Here is a 22,876-nt window from a genome sequence, read left to right on the forward strand (position 1 = left end):
CTTATACAAGTAGAACCCCCCCGGACAGAGTGGAGAGGGTGTCAGCACTAAGTTTGTGTTGACTTCACTGATTATTTTGCCCTTCCTCTGATCCGTCAGAACGATAACCCCCAAAAAACGGATCCTGTCTGTTGAGCCTACACAGTTATACACTTCACAAAAGGGCTTTAGAACATATAACTGCACCGCTGAACGGCAAATATATTTTACTTTTGCCACTAATACACGACAAAAAGGGCTTTATAACATAACTGCACCGCTGAACAGTAACTAGGCCCTTTTCCACTTACACATTCCACAGAAGGCTTTAGAACATATAACTGCACCGCTGAACAACAAATATATTTTTCTTTTGTCACTAATACACGACAAAAAGTGCCGTAATTTATGCACTTCACCACACAACGACTAATAAGCCTTTTTTCCCCACTAATACAAGATAAAAAATGCTATATAACATAACTGCACCGCACAAGGGCAAGTAAGTCATATAAATATTTCCTTGTAATAAACCCTGTTAATGGCTGTGACACCCCAATAATAATAACGGTTTGCTGGAATTACAGAGCTGTATAATGGCAATTTGGGTGCCCAGTCAGTGCAGCTGTCACCGCCACTATCTCTGGCTGTGACCTTCCGCCCTTGCTCGTCCGTCGCTCCTCGCTGAAGTTTCGTTTCTGTGTGTTATTTGTGGTTCTGTATGGGTTAACTCCACTGTGTTCCTATTAGGAGTTAATCCTCTCTGTCTGCTCCATGGGTGTGGCCTCTCTGCTGCACCCATGGAACCTGTATATAAGGCTGAGGGTTCCTCAGTTCTGTGTCAGCTCTCCTGGTGTGTGTTGTCTTGTCCTGCGCCTTGTTTGTACCCACTCTTCCATGCTGCTGACCCATGGGATCTGTGTCTGTCTGTGCTCTGTGGGTTTCGCTACTTGTTCATTGATGTCCTCTTTCCTGTGTTTCTGTATCTGTTCTGCCAGTTATGTTTGTTACCTTGTGTATATTCATGTCTCTGTTCAGCAAGCACTTGCTGCACCTTTCTTTGCAGCAGAGTGCCATGGGTGAGGCCATGCAGTTTACTTCTGGTGGAGCAAGTCCTTCTCTGCTCATTGTCACTCCTGTTTCCTTGCTATGAACGCTTGCTTGTGTTATTAGTTGCCCTGTTTGTATTTGCCTGTCTATGTTATGTATGCCTATGTGCTGTCGGTACCTTCTGGTACCTGTTGTCCATTCGTTCCTGCTGTCACTGTCTAGTTCACGCTCCAGAGTGGACCCTGGCAACTTCCTGCTGCAAAGCCTAACCCTACCATCCGGGGCCCTAGTGAATACCAGGAGTTGCTTAGTCACGCCCCTCTGGAGTATTACTAGACAGTGGCGCAGTGGGGGTTTTTCCTCCCACTGTGCTGATGGTACATAGAGCTCATGTTTTATCTGTGTTGCCTTCCCTGGTTTTTGTTTATGCAATAAACTCTTGTGTGTCTGTACCTGATTTCTGTTTGTTTATTGCTTGATGACGCGGTGGTCTCTCCTGGGACCTCCAACTTGTGACAGCAGCAAGGTGTAATAGGATTGTTCCTATTACCCAGGCTGTAACCTTCCCTACTGAACCCTGTTCAACATAAATGCTGTAGAATGTTTCCTCCCTATCCTTTCCCTACACCTTGAATAATCTTTCCCTGCACTTGTAAATCGGTTTTTTTAGCACAATTAAGCTTTACCTAGCACTGTCCCTAGTGCCTGCTGACATCTCTCCCTGCACTAAGTACACTGGAAAATGGCAGAATCCAAGATGACTGAGGCTATTTTATAGGGCTGTGACATCACATGGCTGGCTGCTGATTGGCTGCATGCATGGCATTAGGGGTGATCCCGCCTTCCCAGAGTTCCTTGCTCCATTTCCTCACACGTGCAGCAGCCATTTTAGGAAAAAATGCAATTCGTTACCATGAAGCGTGAGGAAATTCGGATTCGGCGCAAATAGTTTTTTTTTTCCTAAAATTCAGATCGAATTCCACTTCGTCAGCTTCAATTCGCTGATCTCTAGTGGCTTTCTTAGGGGTAACACAATTGTATGCTCCCCCCTTACTGACTACTCTTTATGCCTTTCACAGACTGCTCACTATGCTCCCCTACCTCCTATAGTCCACCGAAGTTGCGTAGTCCTCTCTCTCCTCTCTGCCCTCATCATTCAGCCTGGTGTTTCTTCCTTGCACTATTCGCAGAGGGCAGGGAGGAGAGAGAGGACTATACAGCTACTGTATGACTGAGCAGACAGCATTATCAGTCATCTGCCCAGTAATTAGAGGGTGTAGTTATTAGCGCCAGTTGGACCCATTTGGGAATGAGGACTGTCCAGTCCACCCCCAACACTGGCCCTGTATGTATGGCATTTGCAAGTGTAATGTATGCATGTGTAATGTGTCTGTATGTTGAGTATATGGTTTAAACCACTATTTTTGGCGGTTGGGGGCACCACACTGAATCATTGCCCTGGGTGAAGAAATTAATAACTACAGCTCTTCTCTGGCGGACCTCCGCCATCAGTGTACTATATGAATGGCCTTTCCTTGAATGGCCGCATGTAATTCAAAATCCTCCTAATAGCAGGGGATGCAGGGGAATGCTGATTTTGTGTGGGGTCTTGGAATCTGATTGCTGCAGTGGCTATTGCATTAAAGGCGTTGTCCCTTCTAACCATTTATGGCATATCCACAGGCTGTTTTATAAATGTCCTATAGGTGCGGGTCCTACCTGAGGGACCCACACGCTGCTGTGAATGGAGAGCCATGCATTTGCAGCACTCTTCATTCACTGCTACAGGGTTTCCAAAAATAGCCTAGCGTGCTCCTTTCACCGCCGCGCGCCACTGGGCACATAGACATAGCTATTATCAGTACTATAGACAAACATGCCGTTATAGGAATAGCTCTAGGAAAAGGAGCCAATTCCATTTACCATTTTGTTGCGTAGTTTCCTGGTAAGAACACCAACAGATCTGCAGCTTCTACATCATGTGGGCTGCAGTGTGTTTCCAGACATGAGGACTTCCAGACAACACGTTTTTCCATGATGCTGTGTTTGGGCACACATTGATGTGAAAGCAGTTACCCAGAGTCACGCATACTCCAGAGCTCAACCATGCAGTCAGGAAGGAATTCCAAGATATTAACATCTGCCTAGTTACTGTGTTTACTGAATTAACTCTTTACTAACAAAGCGAATGCCACCGCCTAAAGGGTGACTTTATTGGACTGAAAGCCCAGTTTGATCTACTTGATGGCTATGTTGAGAATATTTTATCTGTACACAAAGCAATGATGCCATCACCATCATATGATCACAGCGGTTCTCCTGGGGAAAAACACACAAGCCCCTCTTCTGCATTCCATAGATGTACTGTAATCTCTTCCGTTACTCAGTGATGTAGATTTGCTGTTTTTTTATATGGGTAATAGTGAATATAACTCAGCTTAAAGGGGTTCATAGATTCATACTTACCTGCTCCTTTCTGCTCTGGTCCTACATGACCATGTTCCGGGCCCCGGACTGTCATCTGGCACTGTAGCGAGTCTCCAAGGAGCCGGTGGAGAGAATGGGAGTGGTAGTGGCCCTGATGAGATGTTGTGTCATAGTGCACTCCCTCAGGCCATTGCAGTGAAAGAGTAGATTAAAGAATCAGGCCAGAAGTAAATGTATAAAAGTCTCTATGTACTTAGTGAAAAATATCACTTGTGGCACATCCAGCACCAATAAATACAAAGTACAGTCTCTGGCACCAGATGAGGAGGTATGGTGGATATAGGAGTCCACTGTAGTACAGGCTTAAAGGGGATGTGTCATCAGAAAATGACCTGCTGTTTAAATATTTTTTTTTTGTTTAACATATTTTTTATAATTTTTGATGTTATTTATAATTTTCCATGTCATTTTTTATATTCAAACTAAAGCCAAAAACCCAGCAGTTTTCACCCTGGCCACCTCTTGGTTTGTACAGATTACTCTAATCCTGTCTGTAATGATATCAACTCTGTGTACAGATAACAAAGGATCCACCACTCACAATCAGTGATTGTCAAAGCTTACCCATTCTTTCCTTGTACAATGAGGTCACAGAGCATGCCTAGAAAACTCTCTCATAGAAGTCAATTTTTTAATGCTTTGTAATGCGGTTAAGAACTGCTCAGGCAAGATGGCCGTGCCCATAATCATGTTCAGGAAATAAAAAATCTACAATCAGAAAATAAAAATAGATTAAAAAACGGAGATAACATTTTTGGTGACACATTTCATTTAATGTTAGTCTGGCCCAGCGATGGTTTAGGTAGGTAGTGGTGTCTGAGCTGTTGTCCCTTTGTCACGAGGGTGTCAAGAGCCACGTCTGACTCTGTTATACCCAGGGTCAGGAAGTCGCAGCGCGTGGCTGCGCGCTCTATGTCTAAAGATAGTGCCGTTTCTTAATGGTAGTTTTCTGGGTTTGCCTTCAATCCTTTTTGTCTCACTCAGGGATCCGTAGCTTCTTCTCCTCAGCTGTTTCTTGTCTGTCACTCCCAACCTCCTTATATTCTCCTCTCGCACTTCTCTGGTTGCCAGATATAGAGCTTCCTGCCTGGACTTCTATACTGACCTACTGGAGCCGTGAATCCTGGTTGTTGTTCCAGAGTGTTACCCTCCGGATCCCTGTTGGGCTTTTTGTTGTCTTCTGTTGTCGCCCACCTGGGATTATATGTATTGTCTGTCCTCCCCTTGGTGTTTCCCTTTAGTGTTAGTGGTGCGGACTAGCGTTCCCACCACCCTATTCACTACGTAGGGCTCATCTCAGGGAAAGCCAGGGTTTTAGGAACGTGATCGGCGTACGGGTGAGGAACCCGTCTAGGGACGTCAGGGCAGTCAGGTGCCAGCCTCAATGTGAGTTAGTGGTCACCACCTTTCCCTCTCCCTTGGACAGGGCCTTCCCATTTCCCTCCCTTTGCGTATGTGATCGGCACGCCGGTCATGATATTATATCTGGCCCTTATTTTGTGTAGGTAGAAAGAAAGGGGGGGGGAACTTTTTCTTTCTGCCTATTTAGATGGATCCTATTGCTGCTTTGACAAAGCAACTTCAAGGCCTGTCTTTGGAGGGGGCAGGATTGAAGGCGTCGGTCCTCCAGCAGCAATTGCAACAGACCGCAAGCCCAGCGGTTGCTATGGGTAACCAGGTTGCTGCGGAACCCAAGGTTGTTCTTCCTGACAGATTTTCTGGGGGAAGGGACAATTTGTGACAGTCTGTGAGGCCTGTAAGTTATATTTTAAGCTGCGCCCTTACTCCTCTGGTAATGAAGAACAGCGGGTGGGGATTGTTACTTCCCTGTTTCAGGGGGACCCGCAATCCTTGGTGTTCTCTTTACCCACTGATTCCCAGGCTCTCCGGTCAGTGGATGAATTTTTTTTGGGGGCCTTGGGTCTCATATATGATGACCCTGACCGAGTTGCCCTGGCTGAGTCGAAATTACGGAGACTCCTACAGGGAGAGCGGCCAGCAGAGGAGTGTTGCTCAGAGTTTCATAGGTGGGCTACGGATACCCAGTGGAACGACCTGGCTCTCAGGAGTCAGTTCTGCTTTGGGTTATCCGAAAGGGTTAAGGATGCGCTTGTGCTGTATGAGACCCCCTTTTCCCTTGATGCTGTTATGTCCCTTTCTATCAGAATAGATAGATGTCTTAGGGACAGATTGAAAAATCCTGAGCAATTGGTAACCCCTCCCAAGCAGCAGTTAGTCTGTACGGACCTAGACGAGCCTATGCAGCTAGGAGGAACTACTCGTCAGGTCCGACCTCCTGAGGCTCGCCGTAGGCGGGGGGGTATGTTTTTTCTGTGGGCGAAGGGGTCATTTCATTAATGTCTGTCCTTCCTTTCTCAAAAACAAAAGACCGTCGGAACTACTAACCCCAGGCTGTGTGGAGGATGTCAGCCGGGGGGTATACATTTCCTCCATACGAACATCTCAATTAGTGTTGCCAGCGGTTGTTGTTTTTGGTGTTAAGACGGAGACTATTTCTTTCTTTCTAGACAGTGGAGCAGGGGTAAATTTGATAGATGCCCATTTTGCCCGCACTATGGGTTTGTCTCTCTGTACGCTACAGAGACCTATTCCCATATTTGCTATTGATTCTGCTCCTCTGTCTCAGAGAAACCTTACTCACATTGTCCATAATTACACCTTCGGGTAGGGGACCACCATAACGAGTGTCTATCATGTTCTGGAGGGCCTTCCCACTCCTGTGGTATTGGGTCTTCCCTGGTTGGTAGCGCACAATCCAGTGGTGGATTAGCAGGCCAGGGAGATATTGGAGTGGAGTAAGCATTGCAGAGAAAATTGCTTAAACAGCAATTGCTTAGTCACCTCCATAGCTACTCTAACTACATTTGTTTCGGACTTTGAGGACATTTTTTCTGAAAAGGGTTGTCAGAAGTTACCACCTCACCATCCTTATGATTGCCCGGTTAACCTGATTCCCGGTGCAAAATTACCCAAGACCAGGTTATATAATCTTTCGGGTCCCGAGAGACAAGCCATGAAAGATTATATCTCCAAGAGTCTGGCTAAGGGACACATCACCCGTGGCTGCAGGGTTTTTCTTTGTTAAAAAGAAAGATGGGGGGGGGGCCTGCGTCCTTGCCTAGATTTCCGCGAACTAAACCGGATAACCATCCGAGACCCATACCCTCTTCCTCTCATTCCTGACCTGTTTAATCAGATTGCGGGTGCTAGGTGGTTCTCCAAACTTGATCTTAGGAGGCCTACAATCTGATTCGTATCAAGGAAGGGGATGAGTGGAAGACAGCTTTTAACACCCCTGAGGGGCATTATGAAAATCTAGTCATGCCTTTCGGTCTGACCAATGCTCCTGCTGTCTTCCAACATTTCGTTAATTACCTTTTTAGTCATCTTATCGGCATGGTTTGTGGTGATATACCTAGATGATATTTTAATTTATTCGTCTGATCTAAAAACTCATGAGGTACATGTCAGACAGGTACTGCAGGTCCTACGGACGAATAAATTATATGCGAAAATTGAAAAGTGGGTCTTCGCCATTCAGGAAATACAGTTCCTGGGATATCTATTATCTGCTTCAGGTTTCCGTATGGATCCTAAGAAGGTCCAGGCAATTTTAGATTGGGATCTTCCTGAGAACCTTAAAGCACTGCAACGGTTCTTGGGTTTCGCAAATTTCTATAGAAAGTTCATTAAAAATTATTCGGTGATTGGCAAACCCCTTACTGACATGACTAGGAAGGGGAATGATTTTTCTAAATGGTCTGACGCCGCTAAAATTGCATTTTCCTCTCTAAAAGAGAGGTTTACCTCAGCACCTGTACTAATCCAACCTGATGTCTCCCAGCCTTTTATTGTTGAAGTAGATGCGTCAGAGGTGGGATTGGGGGCTGTATTGTCTCAGGGTCCGTCTCCTGGCAAATGGCATCCTTGCGCTTTCTTTTCTAAAAAACTATCTGCAGCGGAGAAGAACTGATATTGACAATAGGGAACTATTAGCTATTAAACTAGCGTTTGAAGAATGGCGTCACTTTTTAGAGGGGGCAATCCACCCCGTCACGGTGATTACAGACCACAAAAACCTTCTGTACCTCGAATCAGCTAAGCGTCTCACCCCTAGACAAGCTAGGTGGTCGCTATTTTTTTTTATTCCAGGTTTAACTTTTTCATCACCTATCGTCCTGGGGCAAAAAATACCAAGGCAGATGCATTATCTCGTAGTTTCTCTGGAGGGGGTAATGTGGGTGATCCGGTACCCATTTTACAAAGAGGAGAGGAAGGTGTTAGAGGCCCAGGGGGACGCCCCGGTCTCTTGCCCCTCAGAGAAATTGTTTGTACCATTAAACCTGCGTCTCGAATTATTAAAGGAACATCAGAATTCAGCATTTGCTGGGCACCCGGGTAGTAAAGCAACCTTGGAGCTATTGTCTCGTCGTTTTTGGTGGCCAAGGTTGCGTCAGGATGTAATGGATTTTGTGTCTACTTGTTCTACTTGTGCACGCGCTAAAGTCTCTCATACACGTCCTGCAGGGTCTTTATTGCCACTTGTCATTCCCAATAGGCCATGGACACATCCGTCAATGGATTTCATCACTGACTTACCTTTTGTCTGCGGGTAAAACAGTTATCTTGGTAGTAGTAGACAGGTTTAGCAAAATGGTACACTTCATTGCGTTACCCGCATTACCTAATGCTAAGACTCTTGCTCAGGTATTCATCAGTGAAATCGTGAAGCTTCACGGGGTCCCTTCCAATGTTGTTTTGGATCGGGGAACCCAGTTTATTTCTAAGTTTTGGAAAGCTTTTTGTTCCCGTTTGGGGGTACACTTGTCCTTTTCCTCAGCTTTCCATCCTCAGTCGAATGGGCAGACTGAGCGTACCAACCAAAACCTTGAGGCATATCTAAGGTGTTTTGTGTCTGAAAATCAAGAGGTGTGGTCATCATATTTACCGTTAGCCGAGTTTGCTATAAATAATCGCCGTCAGGAATCCACTGGCAAGTCACCATTTCTTGGTGCATATGGTTTTCATCCCCAATTCTGTACTTTCAAAGAGGGGGGGGTCTTCCGGGGTTCCCGAAGAGGAACTGTTTTTGTCATCTTTCATCTGTATGGCAGAAGGTGCAAGCTAACTTGAAAAATATGTGAGGTAAATATAAATGCATGGCTGATAAGAAATGGTCGCCAGGTCCGGACCTAGGAGTGAATGACTATGTGTGGTTATCTACTAGGAATATTAAGTTAAAAGGTTCCCTCTTGGAAACTGGGTCCTAGGTTAATTGGTCCTTACAAAATTGTAGCCATCATTAACCCTGTGGCTTTTCGCCTGGAGCTACCTCAAACTTTTAAAATCCATAACTTCTTCCATAAATCGTTACTCAAAAAGTATGTTCCACCTCTAGAACCGTCACCGCTGCCACCCCCTCCTGTTATTGTGGATGGTAATCTAGAGTTTCAAATATCCAAAATTGTTGATTCTCGTCGGGTCCGCCACTCTCATTAATATCTAGTGCATTGGAGGGGTTACGGTCCCGAGGAAAGAATGTGGGTTCCAGCGTCTGAGGTAAACGACAGGTTAGTTCGGGCTTTTCATGCCTCTCATCCTGAGTGTCCGGAGTCCCCTCGTGGAAAGGCGGGTACTGTCACGAGGGTGTCAAGAGCCACGTCTGACTCCGTTATACCCAGGGTCAGGTAGTCGCAGCGGGTGGCTGCGCACTCTATGTCTAAAGATAGTTCTGTTCCTTAATGGTAGTTTTCTGGGTTTGCCTTGCAATCCTTTTTGGCTCACTCAGGGATCCGTAGCTTCTTCTCCTCAGCTGTTTCTTGTCCAGCAATCCCAACCACCTTATATTCCCCTCCCACTTCTCTGGTTGCCAGATATAGAGCTTCCTGCCTGGACTTCTATACTGACCCACTGGAACTGTGTAGCTGTGATTCCTGGTTGTTGTTCCAGACCGTTACCCTCCGGATCCCTGTTGGGCTTTTGTTGTCCGCTGTTGTCGCCCACCTGGGATTATATGTATTGTCTGGCCTCTCCTTGGTGTTTTCCTTTAGTGTTAGTGGTGCGGACTAGTGTTCCCACCGCTCTATTGACTACGTAGGGCTCATCTCAGGGAAAGCCAGGGTTTAGGCACGTGATCGGTGTACGGGTGAGGAACCCGTCTAGGGACGTCAGGGCAGTCAGGTGCCAGCCTCAAGGTGAGTTAGGGGTCACCACCTTTCCCTCTCCCTTGGACAGGGCCTTCCCATTTCCCTCCCTTTGCATCACGTATGTGATCGGCACGCCGGTCATGATACCCTTACCTTGCAGCAGTGTCTGTAAAGCTGTATTTCGCTGATCACTCTGCTATCTTGTCTCTTAAGTGTTGTGTTGAGACAGAATTAGGTTGCTCTTACAGAAGAAGAATATCTGGTTCCTGAATTTCCCTCTGGAGTGATGGTCTCACAAGGGAATAAGACGTGGTTCCTGGGAGTAGGAGCTCTGACATGTGCTTCCTCACTCCACCAATTTCAGAAAAGGAACTCCCTTCTCCTGGCAGGAAGGAGGACCAGGCTGGTCCTACCAAGGTTAGCCCTTTTCCTGCCAACCATTACCTCCCCTGCTGGAATAAATGGCATGGCATCAAATTACATTATATAACATTGAATATAAAACATTAAACAATTGCAGATACCCCCATGTTTGTGGCCAAATCACTGCTGAAGCTAGTTATTGGCTGCAGTGGAAGATGCGAGCATGCCAATGCAGCGCTGAATGTAAACAGTCTGGGGACTGGAACATGGACATGTGGGAGCCAGCGTGGAGGACTGAAGTGGTGGGGAGTAGGTAAGTATGAATCTTTTATTTGCGGAGGCAGACAGCAGGCATTATCTAAAAATACATTATTCCCGAAGAACCCCTTCAAAGTGGACTTCTCACCACAAATTGCAGTGCAGTCTGGAGGTAGCACGTTATAGAGCAGGAGGAGCTGAGCAGACCTATTATAGTTTTGTGGGGAAAGATTCAGTAAACTTGTTAATTATACATTTATATGCTATTTCTGACTTCACTGCTCATGTGGGAGATGTTATTGCAGGGTGCCTAGGAGAGGACAGCAAAGAAGAGGATATAGGAGTGATAATAGCAGAAATGTTGGTTGTACCGACTCTGACGCTCCCCTGGGTCATGCAGTGATGAGAAGGGCACACATTTCCTCCTTTCGGGGCACACCTTGGTCTTGGAGTTCTCCTGCCTGATGGTCATTTGGGGTGCCCTTGATGGTGACTAATTGTAGGTTTCATATGAAGGCATACAGATTTTTTTTCAGATTCTGTATTAAATGGAAAATTATGCCATGTTCCATCAAAAGCTGTTTTAGGCCTCATTAACATAAGCAATACAAAACTCAGATGAAGGTAGAACATACTGTGTCACTGGGGTTCCTGGCCTCAGTGGAGTAAGAGCCATACTTGCCATAGAATGCACTCATACACACACTCTCCACATACATGGGCGCACTCATACACACACACACACACACACACACACTCTCCACATACATGGGCGCACTCATACACACACACACTCTCCACATACATGGGCGCACTCATACACACACACACTCTCCACATACATGGGCGCACTCATACACACACACACTCTCCACATACATGGGCGCACTCACACACACACTCTCCACAAACATGGGCGCACTCACACACACACTCTCCACATACATGGGCGCACTCATATACACACACTCTCCACATACATGGGCGCACTCATATACACACACACTCTCCACATACACGGGCGCACTCATATACACACACACTCTCCACATACACGGGCGCACTCATACACACACACTCTCCACATACATGGGCGCACTCATATACACACACACTCTCCACATACATGGGCGCACTCATACACACACACTCTCCACATACATGGGCGCACTCACACACACACACTCTCCACATACATGGGCGCACTCACACACACACACACTCTCCACATACATGGGCGCACTCACACACACACTCTCCACATACATGGGCGCACTCACACACACACTCTCCACATACATGGGCGCACTGATACACACACACACTCTCCACATACATGGGCATACTCATACACACACACACACACACACTCTCCACATACATGGGCGCACTCATACACACACTCTCCACATACATGGGCGCACACATATACAATACACATATATAGACACCCAGCTTTCCTGCTGTGCCTCTCCCCCATACTCTAATGCCTCTGCACTTGTGCCCTGCAGAATAGCAGGGAAACTGGATGACATCTTATGATATAATTCCCCCAGCTTTCCTGCTGTACTGCAGGTCACGTGCACGGGAAAGCTGAATATACCCGCAGTTCCACTGCCACTCACATCACTGGTGCAGTTGTGGCAATCCAACTGATGTTCAGCATGCTGGGCATGGAAGGTTCAGGCTGCAGGAATCGTGGGTAGGAAAGGGGGCGGAGATATCTTAGCTCCGCCCACATTGGACCGTCCTGATGCTGGTCACTGTCCATCATCAGAACTGAGGAGGGGGAGAGGCGGAGCAATGTCACTGATGTCAGGTCAGAGGTGCAAGTGCAGGACTCTGGACCCGGTGCAGGAGAAGTCCGCTGCTCTGACAGGGGCCCGGGGTGACGAAGTACAGTGACTGTTCCCGGGCCCTGAAGCAGCTGCCTCCCTGATAGCTACGCCACTGTTCGCACTGTTTTGTTGCCATAAGTGTGACAATAAAACACTGAAGTTTTTGAGTTACAAACTGGTCTTTGCCTCTATACTGTGTCTGCCTGTCCTGTCTACCAGAGCGAATCCCCACAACTGACAGATGGTCAGTGAAAAACAATGCTCATGTGCATTCAGTCTGGATGCTGTCTGTTGTAAAAACGGACCGGATACAGATGGAAAAATTGCCCTCTTAAAATAAGCCTCTTTCACACAAACGATACAGATTAGCTCAGGATGCGTTCAGGTAAACTCGCATTTTTTTTCCATGCGGGTGCAATGCGTTTGATGCGGAAAACTCGCTTGTGTGAAAGGGGCCTTAGGGCTTCTGCACATGAGCGATATCAAACTTATGCAAGTCCTGTCGGTGAAAAACTGACTATTTCCCCAGATTTCCTTTACTTTACATATCAGTGTTTTCTGTAATTCTATAAGGCCCCTTTCATATGAGCGAGTTTTCTGAGCAGGTGCGATGCGTGATTTCAATGGGTCTGTGTACATGAGCAAAAAAAATGCGAGTTCTGCATTGCGAGAAACTTGCAGCATGTTCTATATTCTGCGTTTTTCCACGCAGCCCTGGCCCCATAGAAGTGAATAAGGCTTCAGTGAAAAACGCTATGTAGTCCAGAAGCAATGCGTCTTTCACTGATGGTTGCTAAAAGATATTGTTTGTAAACCTTCGGTTTTTTATCACACACGTGAAAAATGCTTCAAAACGCTAGCACCCACACGGAAAAAAAAAAAAACGCAACAACTTAACTCAATCGCAGACAAAACTGACTGAACTTGCTTGCAAAATGGTGCGAGTTTTACTAAACGCACCCTAAAAGCATCCAGTGCCAATCCGTATAGTTCGTGTGAAACTGTCCTTAGGTTCTTGCTTTTTATCCACACAGATGTTATGTTTTTATAAGTTTTTAGTAAAAAAAAAAAAAAACTGGATGACACACTGTATTTCCTAAAAATTAATATTAAAAAACAGACAGTCCTTCAGTGTGGTTCAGTTTTTTTTTTCACTGACCCATTGACTTCAATGAGTAAGTGCAACAACCTTATACCGGCATCTGGGGTATCCCTTACCCTTTAGGAGGTTTCTATGATATACAGTATGTCCCTCTTACAGAGCAAGTAGTGGTGACGCCAGTTGCATTGAAGCAACGAGGACATGGAGTCCCCTTTTTAGATGGTAGTGTTGGTACCCAGGTGTAGGATTGCCAGAGTGGTGAAGAGTGACCTACAATCCCACTGAATGTGTTGTATGCACGTGTCATGGTGCTCCTACCTAGATATCCTTGGATCCCAGACGTGGTCGGACGACGCAGTGCAAAAAGGGATGAATAACTTGGATGATGAAGGAATTATTGAGTCCAGACTTGTAGTAACGTTGAACACAGCTTTACTTGGCATACACGTTCATCAAGGAACAATCTTCCAGCTTTATCTTAGTTATCAGCAGATTTTGGCTTAACTTCTGGCAGGCAAACAACTTCTGCGACAATCTCAGCTCTACTATACTGTAGCTTTCTCAGCCCTGCTATGTTGGCTGGATTAAATAGGAAACTTTTCCTCTTCTGCTGGAACTTAGCTGTCTGTAGTCTAACTCTTACTTTATCTTTATCTTTAGTCCTCGGAACTACTTCCTGGCTTTAAGCTTACTTAGCTCGGCTTTAGGCAATGCAAGCCCAGGAGGGGACATGCAACCATATAGAATTCACAGGCAGGGCCTGCGGGCCCAGCAGATCAGGCAGCGCTCAGCTAGCCGACACACAGTCTTCCCTTTACAGGGGTTGCTCTCAACTATCTCCTCACTAACGAACTCCTCCCTTTCTAGAGAGGGCTGGAATGGACAGAAGGCTCCATCCCAAAGAAACGAGCTCTGCACAGATTGCCGCCACCTGCTGGTTAACCAGGCACATTACACTTAAACATTCATTTGCAAGGAACTACATATACACATATTGCAGGAAGTGGAAATGAATATACAAGATGAAACAGGATACACCAATAAAGATAGCGGGGGGGGGGGGGGCAAAAGAGGTGGTAATGCCACTCGGGGGTATTACATTAGTCCTTCATGGAAAAGGCTACAAAACATGTCCGGCATTTCATTTCTATGGGGTCTTTATTGCGTGAAAAATTCTAAAGATAGAAGGTGCTGCAGTTTTTTTTTTTGCGCGAGATAAAATGCCCAATTGCATAAACCTATTGGGGAGAACTTATCATTCCCCCTACTCTAGTTTTCTGCTGGAATAAGAGAAGCAAACCTTTGTGTTTGTGACCTTTAACCCCTTCAACCCCGGGCCTGTTTTCACCTTCCTGCCCAGGTCATTTTTTGCAAATCTGACCAGTGTTACTTTATTTGGTGATAACTTTAAAACGCTTTTACTTATCCAGGCCATTCTGAGACTGTTTTCTCGTCACATATTGTATTTCATGACAGTGGTATAAATAAGTTAAAAAGATACCAAATTTACCCCAAAATTTGAAAAAATAGCAAATTTAAATTTCTCAACTTTAATAATAGATAGTAATACCTTCAAAAATAGTAATTACTTTACATTCCCCATATGTCTACTTCATGTTTGGATTATTTTGAAAATTTTATTTTATTTTTTGGGGAAGTTAGAAGGCTTAGAAGTATGGAAGCAAATCTTGAATTTTTCTGAAAATTTCCAAAACCCACTTATTAAGGACCAGTTCAGGTCTGAAGTCACTTTGTGAGGCTTACATAATAGAAACCACCCAAAAATGACCCCATTTTAGAAACTACACCCCTCAAGGTATACAAAACTGATTTTACAAACTTTGTTAACCCTTTAGGTGTTCCACAAGAATTGATGGAAAATGGAGATGAAATTTCAGAATTTCACTTTTTTGGCAGATTTTACATTTTAATCCAATAGCAAAGCAAGGGTTAACAGCCAAATAAAACTTAATATTTATTACCCTGATTCTGCGGTTTACAGAAACACCCCACATGTGATTGTAAACTGCTGTACGGGCACACGGCAGGGCACAGAAGGAACGCTATATGGTTTTTGGAAGGCAAATTTAGCTGAACTGGTTTTTAGATGCCATGTCCCATTTGAAGCCCCCCTGATGCACCCCTACAGTAAACTCAAAAAAGTGACCATTTTGGAAACTAATGGATAAGGTGCCAGTTTTATTGGTACTATTTTGGGGTACATATGATTTTTTTATTGCTCTATATTACGTTTTTTGTGAGGCAAAGTAACAAAAAAATGGATGTTTTGGCACCGTTTTTATTTTTTATTTTTACAGAGTTTACCTGAGGGATTAGGTCATGTGACTTTTTTTATAGAGCAGATCGTTATGCACGTGGCAATACCTAATATGTCTACTTTTTCTTATTTATTTAAGTTTTACACAATAATAGCATTTTTGAAACCGAAATAATAATATTTTAGTGTCTCCATAGTTTGAGAGCCATAGCTTTTTTTATTTTTTGACCAATTCTCTTAGGTAGGGTCTCATTTTTTGTGGAATGAGGTGACGGTCTGACTGGTACAATTTTCGGGGGCATACGCCTTTTTGATCACTTGCTGTTGCAATTTTTGTGATGTAATGAGACAAATTGTTTTTTTTTTTCATTTTTTTTTTTTTTTTTGGTTAGGTTAGGTCATGTAATATTTTTTATAGAGCTGGTTGTTACGGAAGTGGTGATACCTAATATGTATATTTTTTTTAATGTGTTTTACTTTAGCACAATAATAGCAGTTTTGAAACAAAAAACATTATGTTTTAGTGTCTCCATGATCTGAGAGCTATAGATTTTTTTTATTTTTTGGGCGATTGTCTTAGGTAGGGGCTCATTTTTTGCGGGATGAGGTGACGTTTTTTTTTATACCATTTTGGGGGGCATAAGCCTTTTTGATCGCTTGGTGTTGCACTTTTTGTTGATCGCTTGGTGTTGCATATTTGATATATTTATAGAGCCGGTCATTACGGACGAGGTGAAACCTAATATGTTGGGGTTTTTTTCAGTTTTTTTATTATAAAATAAGGGGAAAGGGGCTTTTTTTTCTTTTTTACTTTATAAATTTTATTACTTTTAATTTTATTAAATATATATATATATCTATATATATATATGTTTTTTTTTTTTTTCTTTTTTTACTTTACTTTATTTATGAAATTCACTTTTTGGGGTCTGATCCCCTCTGCAATGCATTACAATACATCTGTATTGTAATGCATTGCCTATTAGTGTATGACACTGAGTCATACACTAACAGGTTGCCTAGGAGACCCAGCCTGAGGCTGGATCTCCTCGGCTCCCATAGAAGGCAGGTCCCGATGCCGTGCAAGGCATTGGTCAGCCTCTGCACTGCATCGGGCTGCCTTGTGTCGCATCGGGTCCCCGCCACATCAGCGTGGGGACTCGATGCGATCGTCCACCTTACACAAACCTCTTCTATGTCGCGGTCAGTGCGGACTGTGGCATAGAAGGGGGTTAATCCGCCGGCATCGGCTTTTATAGCGATGTCGGCGGATACAGCAGGGGCCCGGCTACCACTGACTGCCTGGCCTCTTCAGAGATCGCGCGCGCACCGCTCTGGTGCCCGCACGATCAGTATGACGTACTATTACGTCAAATTGCGGGAACTCAGTGGTTCCCATGATGTAACAGTACGTCAAAGGTCTGGAAGGGGTTAAACCTCATTATGCCTATATCTAGGCTCAAGTGGTGTTTCTACGCTGCCCTTGCTGCTTTTCTCGAAAAGGGGTTGTTGGGTGTCGAGGAGACTGGACCAGCGGACCAAGCAAATGTATCTTTTTTTACTCCAGTTTTGATGTAAAAAGGACTTCAGATATCAGTCTAAGCGCACAGATTGCGTAGGATGTGCCTCATCATAAATTAGGCGCATCATTCGGCAGCTGAGGGGATATCATATACTGATGTAAAACGCTGGTCTATGATAAATTCCCCCCATTGATTTTAATATGTCATTTTTACTGCAATTGCTGTCCGTTTTAAACATGGATGAAGCCCGAGTAAGAAACTTGCTTGTGTGTATGAGCCCTTAAGCCTCTTTCACATGAGCTATACAGGATGCATCAGGGTCTGTTCAGTGAAAAACTAATGGTTTTGCATGCAAATTGAATCAGTTTTATCTGCGAATACGTTCAGTTCACATGAGCGAGCTGTCTGTCCACACGCGTTACGTTTTTGCATTGGATGGCATCTGCACTGAATCCTGACCAATTAATTTTAATGAGAATATACACATGAGTATTGCTTTTCAGTTTTTTACTGTACAAGCACCCAAATACGTCATAAATTTGGCATAAATGCCTAAAACAAAACCGCTCCATTTCCAAATCAACTGAACTAAAGAGAAAATCTGCAGCACTGGTTAAACATTTATGGGTCACAATGTAACAGAATAGAAAGAGATATACACAGCACTCCTATGTATTCACAGAATACAACATTTCAGCTCACACTGAGCTTTTCTCAAGCATATAGGGGAATATTTATCAAACTGGTGTAAAGTACAGCTGGCTTAGTTGCCCATAGAAACCAATCAGGTTCCACCTTTCATTTTTCACAGCTCCTTTGGAAAATGAAAGGTGGAATCTGATTGGTTGTTGTGGGAAACTAAGCCAGTTGTACTTTACACCAGTTTGATTAATCTCCTCCATAACCTTTGGCGTGCTGCCTAGGTCTCGTTTAGTAGAGTGAATGGCAAGGCCGGGAGCCGACAGCTTCATGCTTTGCTATACTTTTCCTGAGGACATGGATGCAGTTGGAAGTGGTGCCACTGCCAGTCAGTGGGTGTCTGACCCCTGAGACATCCGAGTGGCTGCTTGAAGGTGCTGCGGGCTTAGTCAAGTGCAGCAGCCTATTCTTTACCAGGTGCCATCCAATCGCAGGCGGTACTATACGTAGGCCTGTCTCATTCACTTGAATGGGTGAATGGGACGGAGCTGCAGTATTGCATACAGCTGCTGCAAAAGAAGCAAATCTAATGTTGATGGCTTCTCCTAAGAGTAGGTTATTTCTATTAACCCCTACTGTACCAGGTCGAATTTTCCGTTCATATACTGTAGCCATATGAGGTCCTATTTATTGTGGGTTAAGGCTACTTGCACACTTGCGGCAGAGTGATCCAGCAAGCAGTTCTGGTAATATGCATGCAAACGGACAGCATTTGTAAACGGATCCGGATGCGGATCCGTCGCTCCGTTTTTCATATGGACAAACGGATCAGTTTCTATTTTTTTTTCACAATGGAAGCGCTCATCTCTAATGCCCCCCACCGCCGCCGGCAACTAAAACCAGGGCCGCGTGGTGATCGTCAGTGCAGCCCTGAGGGTATTTTTTCTAAATTATTCACTGGTTGTTCTGGGGGGGGGGGGGTCCAGACCCGCTGGACCACCCCTGTCGGTGCGCCACTACATGGGGATGAAACTGATCAGTTCTTTTCCGTTATTGAGCCCCTAGGACGGAACTCAATGCCAGAAAAGAATAATGCTAGTGTGAAAGTGCACTTAGTTATATTTTTAATGGCACCATTTAATTTTGTCATGGTAACCGATCGGAGCCCTACGATTTCACTGCTGGGTCTCCGATTGGATGGCAAAGGGAGCCGCTTCCCTCTGCCTGACCTCACAGATGCTACCATTGTTCTTAAACCTGGCATCTGAGCGGTTAAATGAGCGGTTTTGGAGTCATCGCTGATCCCGGTCATTGCGGCTGGGTGTCTGCTGTGTTATACAGCCGACATTCACCACGTATGAAGCGGGCTCAGCGCACCTAAATAAATTCCGACTAAAAATTAGACCTCGGACCAGATCCCTACATAAAAGCAAACTCCTAAGGGCTCATGCACACGACCATGTGCTGGCCGGGCCCGTGCTGCGGACCGCAAATTGCAGTCCGCAATGCACAGGCACCGACCGTGGGGCCATTCACTTGAATGGGGTCTATGATCCACATCCGACGATCCGCACCGCAAAAAAGTAGTGCATGCACTACCTTTTTGCGGTGTGGAGGCACAGCCAGAAACACCATGGAAGCACTCCGTAGTGCTTCTGTGGGGTTCCGATCCATGCTTCCGCACCACATCTCCGGGTTTGCGGAACCCATTCAAGTGAATGAGTCCGCATCCGTGATGCGCGGTGCACACAGCCGGTGCCCCATGTATTGCGGACCCGCCGTATGTGGGCCGCAATGGGCCACGGTGCGGCAACGGCTGTGTGCATGAGCCTTAATGGCGAGTTCACATCTGCATTAGAGGCTCCGTTTGAGACCTCCGATGAAGATAAGTTCAAAAAGACTGGACAAAAAAGTTCTTGGTGTTTTAAAAAAACAGGATTCGAAACGGAAACTCAAAATACTGCATTGTAGTTAATGGGGCCTGTCAGCTCTGTTCTGTTCCATTATGTGCCCTATCCGGAACGTCTGTTACTTCAGTTGTTCCGCTCCCATAACAGAGCATAACTCAAATATTTAGCAATGCTATGCCTAAGCTCAAACCAGACCCCTAAATTCAGACCCCTAAATTCAGACCCCATTCATACTAAGAAAATTAATTCAGTCCCCAGACCAGAATCCTTAAAGGGGTTTTCCAAGATATTTTTTTATTTATAACCTATCCTCAAGACAACCTGCACCCCCGATGATCAACTGGTTGAAGAGAGGGCAGCAGTGGTGAGCAGGTGGAATTACAAGCCATAATTCACTTCTATATGACGGCTCCTTCCTATACACTTGTACCCTATACATCGGTCACATTGAAGTGAACGAGACATCTTCTTGTAATTACACCTGCTCACCCCTGCGATGTTGACAGCGAGCAGATAAACAGTAAGGCCCCTTTCACACGGGCGAGTTTTCCACGTGGGTGCAATGCGTGAGTTGAACGCATTGCACCCGCACTGAATCCGGACCCATTCATTTCTATGGGGCTGTTCACATGAGTGGTGATTTTCACGCATCACTTGTGCGTTGCGTGAAAATTGCAGCATGCTCCTCTTTGTGCGTTTTCCACGTAACGCAGGCCCCATAGAAGTGAATGGGGCTGCGTGAAAATCGCAAGCATCCTCAAGCAAGTGCGGATGTGGTGCGATTTTCACGCACGGTTGCTAGGAGACGATCAGGACCCGATCATTATTATTTTCCCTTATAACATGGTTATAAGGGAACATAATAGCATTCTGAATACAGAATGCATAGTACAATAGGGCTGGAGGGGTTAAACAAAAATAAAAAATAATTTAACTCACCTTAATCCACTTGTTCGCGCAGCCGGCATCTCTTCTGTCTTCATCTGTGAGGAATAGGACCTTTGATGACGTCACTACGCTCATCACATCGTCATTCACATGATCCAGCACCATGGTGCTGGATCATGTGATGGACCATGTGATGAACGCAGTGACGTCGTCAAAGGTCCTATTCCTCACAGATGAAGACAGAAGAGATGCCGGCTGCGCGAACAAGTGGATTAAGGTGAGTTAAATTATTTTTTTAACCCCTCCAGCCCTATTTTACTATGCATTCTGTATTCAGAATGCTATTATTTTCCCTTATAACCATGTTATAAGGGGAAATAATAACATCTACACAACACCTAACCCAAACCTGAACTTCTGTGAAGAAGTTCGGGTCTGGGTACCACATTCAGTTTTTTATCACGCACGTGCAAAACGCATTTCACCCACGCGATATGCAGTACGCCGCCCTGCAGGGTGAGGCGAATAGTGAGGTCACAGGGGTAGTTACTAACTGAGGGTGGTTGTAGTACTCACAGTCTTTTGTATACCCTGGGCAGAAGTACAGCAGTGATGGAGAGGCTGGCACAGGGGACCTCTGGGACACTCTCTGTGTATAGGGACCAGGCCTGATGGTAGGTGAGGTGCCCTGGATGTTGCAGGTTTGTTTAATGTGCCAGTGGCAAGATCCCTTTAAATTTGTGATGCCAGTGCCGGTAACGGTGGCACACAGATTGATGATAGGAATAATTGAGGAACATGATGTTGTGGTGAACCAAAACTTCTGTTTACTGGAAACAGTTAACTATTTACAGTCTTTTGGCAAAGTTCCATATGTCAGCAGCAGTCACTAGCAGGCTTATACAAATGGCAGGTAAAAAGTTCTTGCAAGATACTCAGAAGGTTAAACACTTACAGATCAGGCTGCACTTTTCCTCAGTATCCTGTCTGTCTTTATCCCAAGGCCCGTATGCCCTATTGCTGGCTTTATCCTTGGTAGGGGAAACTTCCTCAGGTATATATATATCCTTGCTTTGAATAGATCCTTCAGCTCTCAGGTTAGCTGGTTACTCTTCTGCTCTGCACTTTGCTTTGTGGGAACTGCAGGTTTCTCAGGAGGTAACTTCTCCTGGTGGTAAACTAGAAGCCTGGGCTGTCTAGCTGCATGTCAGGAGGTGGCCCTCAGCTCCTCTCTGGCTAAAGTGCACACTCTCTTTTGGCTCTACATAGACTCCTGACTCTACACCACTTTTCCTGAACAGGACCTGACTATATATATTAGGGGTTCCCTAGCTCCCTCTACTGTCTAGGAGAAAGGACTGCACCCTAACAGGCCTGATACACAGATAAACAGGAAAAATACACATATAAACATAGCAATATACATTCAAATGCAATGTAAAATACAATGCCACTGTTCCTCAGGAGTTGGAGAACAACGTGGCCCAATTGACCCTTGTGTAGTGCCCACATTTACCTAGTGGGACACTACAGATAAAAACTGAACAACGGAACGCAATCGCAGTCAAAACTGACTGCAATTGTTTGCCTACTCGCGCGGGTTTGCCGCAACGCATCCGGACACGCTCGTGTGAAAGAGGCCTAAAGGGAAGACTGCAAGGGAGAGCGGCCTTCTCTTCAACCTGCTGGACGTGGGAGTGCCAGGTGTCGGACCCCCGCTGATCTGATATTGATGACCTATCCTGAGGATAGGTAAAATAAATAAAAAATCTTGGAGAACCCCTTTAATTTAAGGCTTATACCTCAGCCTTTTATAGCCAAGATGGGAATACCCAGAGAAAGTGGTGACGGGGGTGTGTGGAGGTACGGAAATGGATCACATAGTCCTGCGAAGTACTGTGCTACGTTGTGTGTGTGTCCATAACTCCTGCCACCGCTTGCTGGCGATTACTCTGGTTGTTCCCATTTGGGCCATGAAAAGCTATAATTGGAATTACACTGTAATTTCAAAGCCAAGAATAGATTCCTAACTTCAGACCATAGTTATAAAAAGGAATTCAGACCTAAAACCACAAGGATAAATTAATTCCTACTACAGACTCCAAACTTAGCGCAGACACCAAACCAGACCCCTATATAAATTCAGACCCCAGAGTAAGGCTCCATTCACACGTCCGCAAAATGGTTCCGCAATTTTGAGGAACGGGTGCGGACCCATTCATTCTCTATGGGGACGGAATGGATGCGGACAGCACACAGTGTGCTGTCTGCATCCGCAATTGCGGAGCGCGGCCCCGATCTTTGGGTCCGCAGCTCCGCTAAAGTTAGAACATGTCCTATTCTTGTCCGCAGCTGCAGACAAGAATAGGCATTTCTATAGAGGTGCCGGGCGGG

The 22,876-nt window shown here is 45.2% G+C and overlaps 1 protein-coding gene across 1 annotated transcript in view; it reads left to right on the forward strand.

Moving 5' to 3' along the window:
• Positions 1-10,019: 10,019 nt before the first annotated feature.
• The window catches only part of MAST3 (microtubule associated serine/threonine kinase 3), a 132,742-nt gene continuing 119,885 nt past the window's right edge, over positions 10,020-22,876 (forward strand). Inside the window, exon 1 of the mRNA XM_044278494.1 lies at positions 10,020-10,100. Coding sequence (XP_044134429.1) covers positions 10,020-10,100 — 81 coding nt within the window. The remainder of the gene's footprint in view (positions 10,101-22,876) is intronic.

This window comes from Bufo gargarizans, chromosome 1 (genome assembly GCF_014858855.1).
Source record: "Bufo gargarizans isolate SCDJY-AF-19 chromosome 1, ASM1485885v1, whole genome shotgun sequence".
NCBI lineage: Eukaryota > Metazoa > Chordata > Amphibia > Anura > Bufonidae > Bufo > Bufo gargarizans.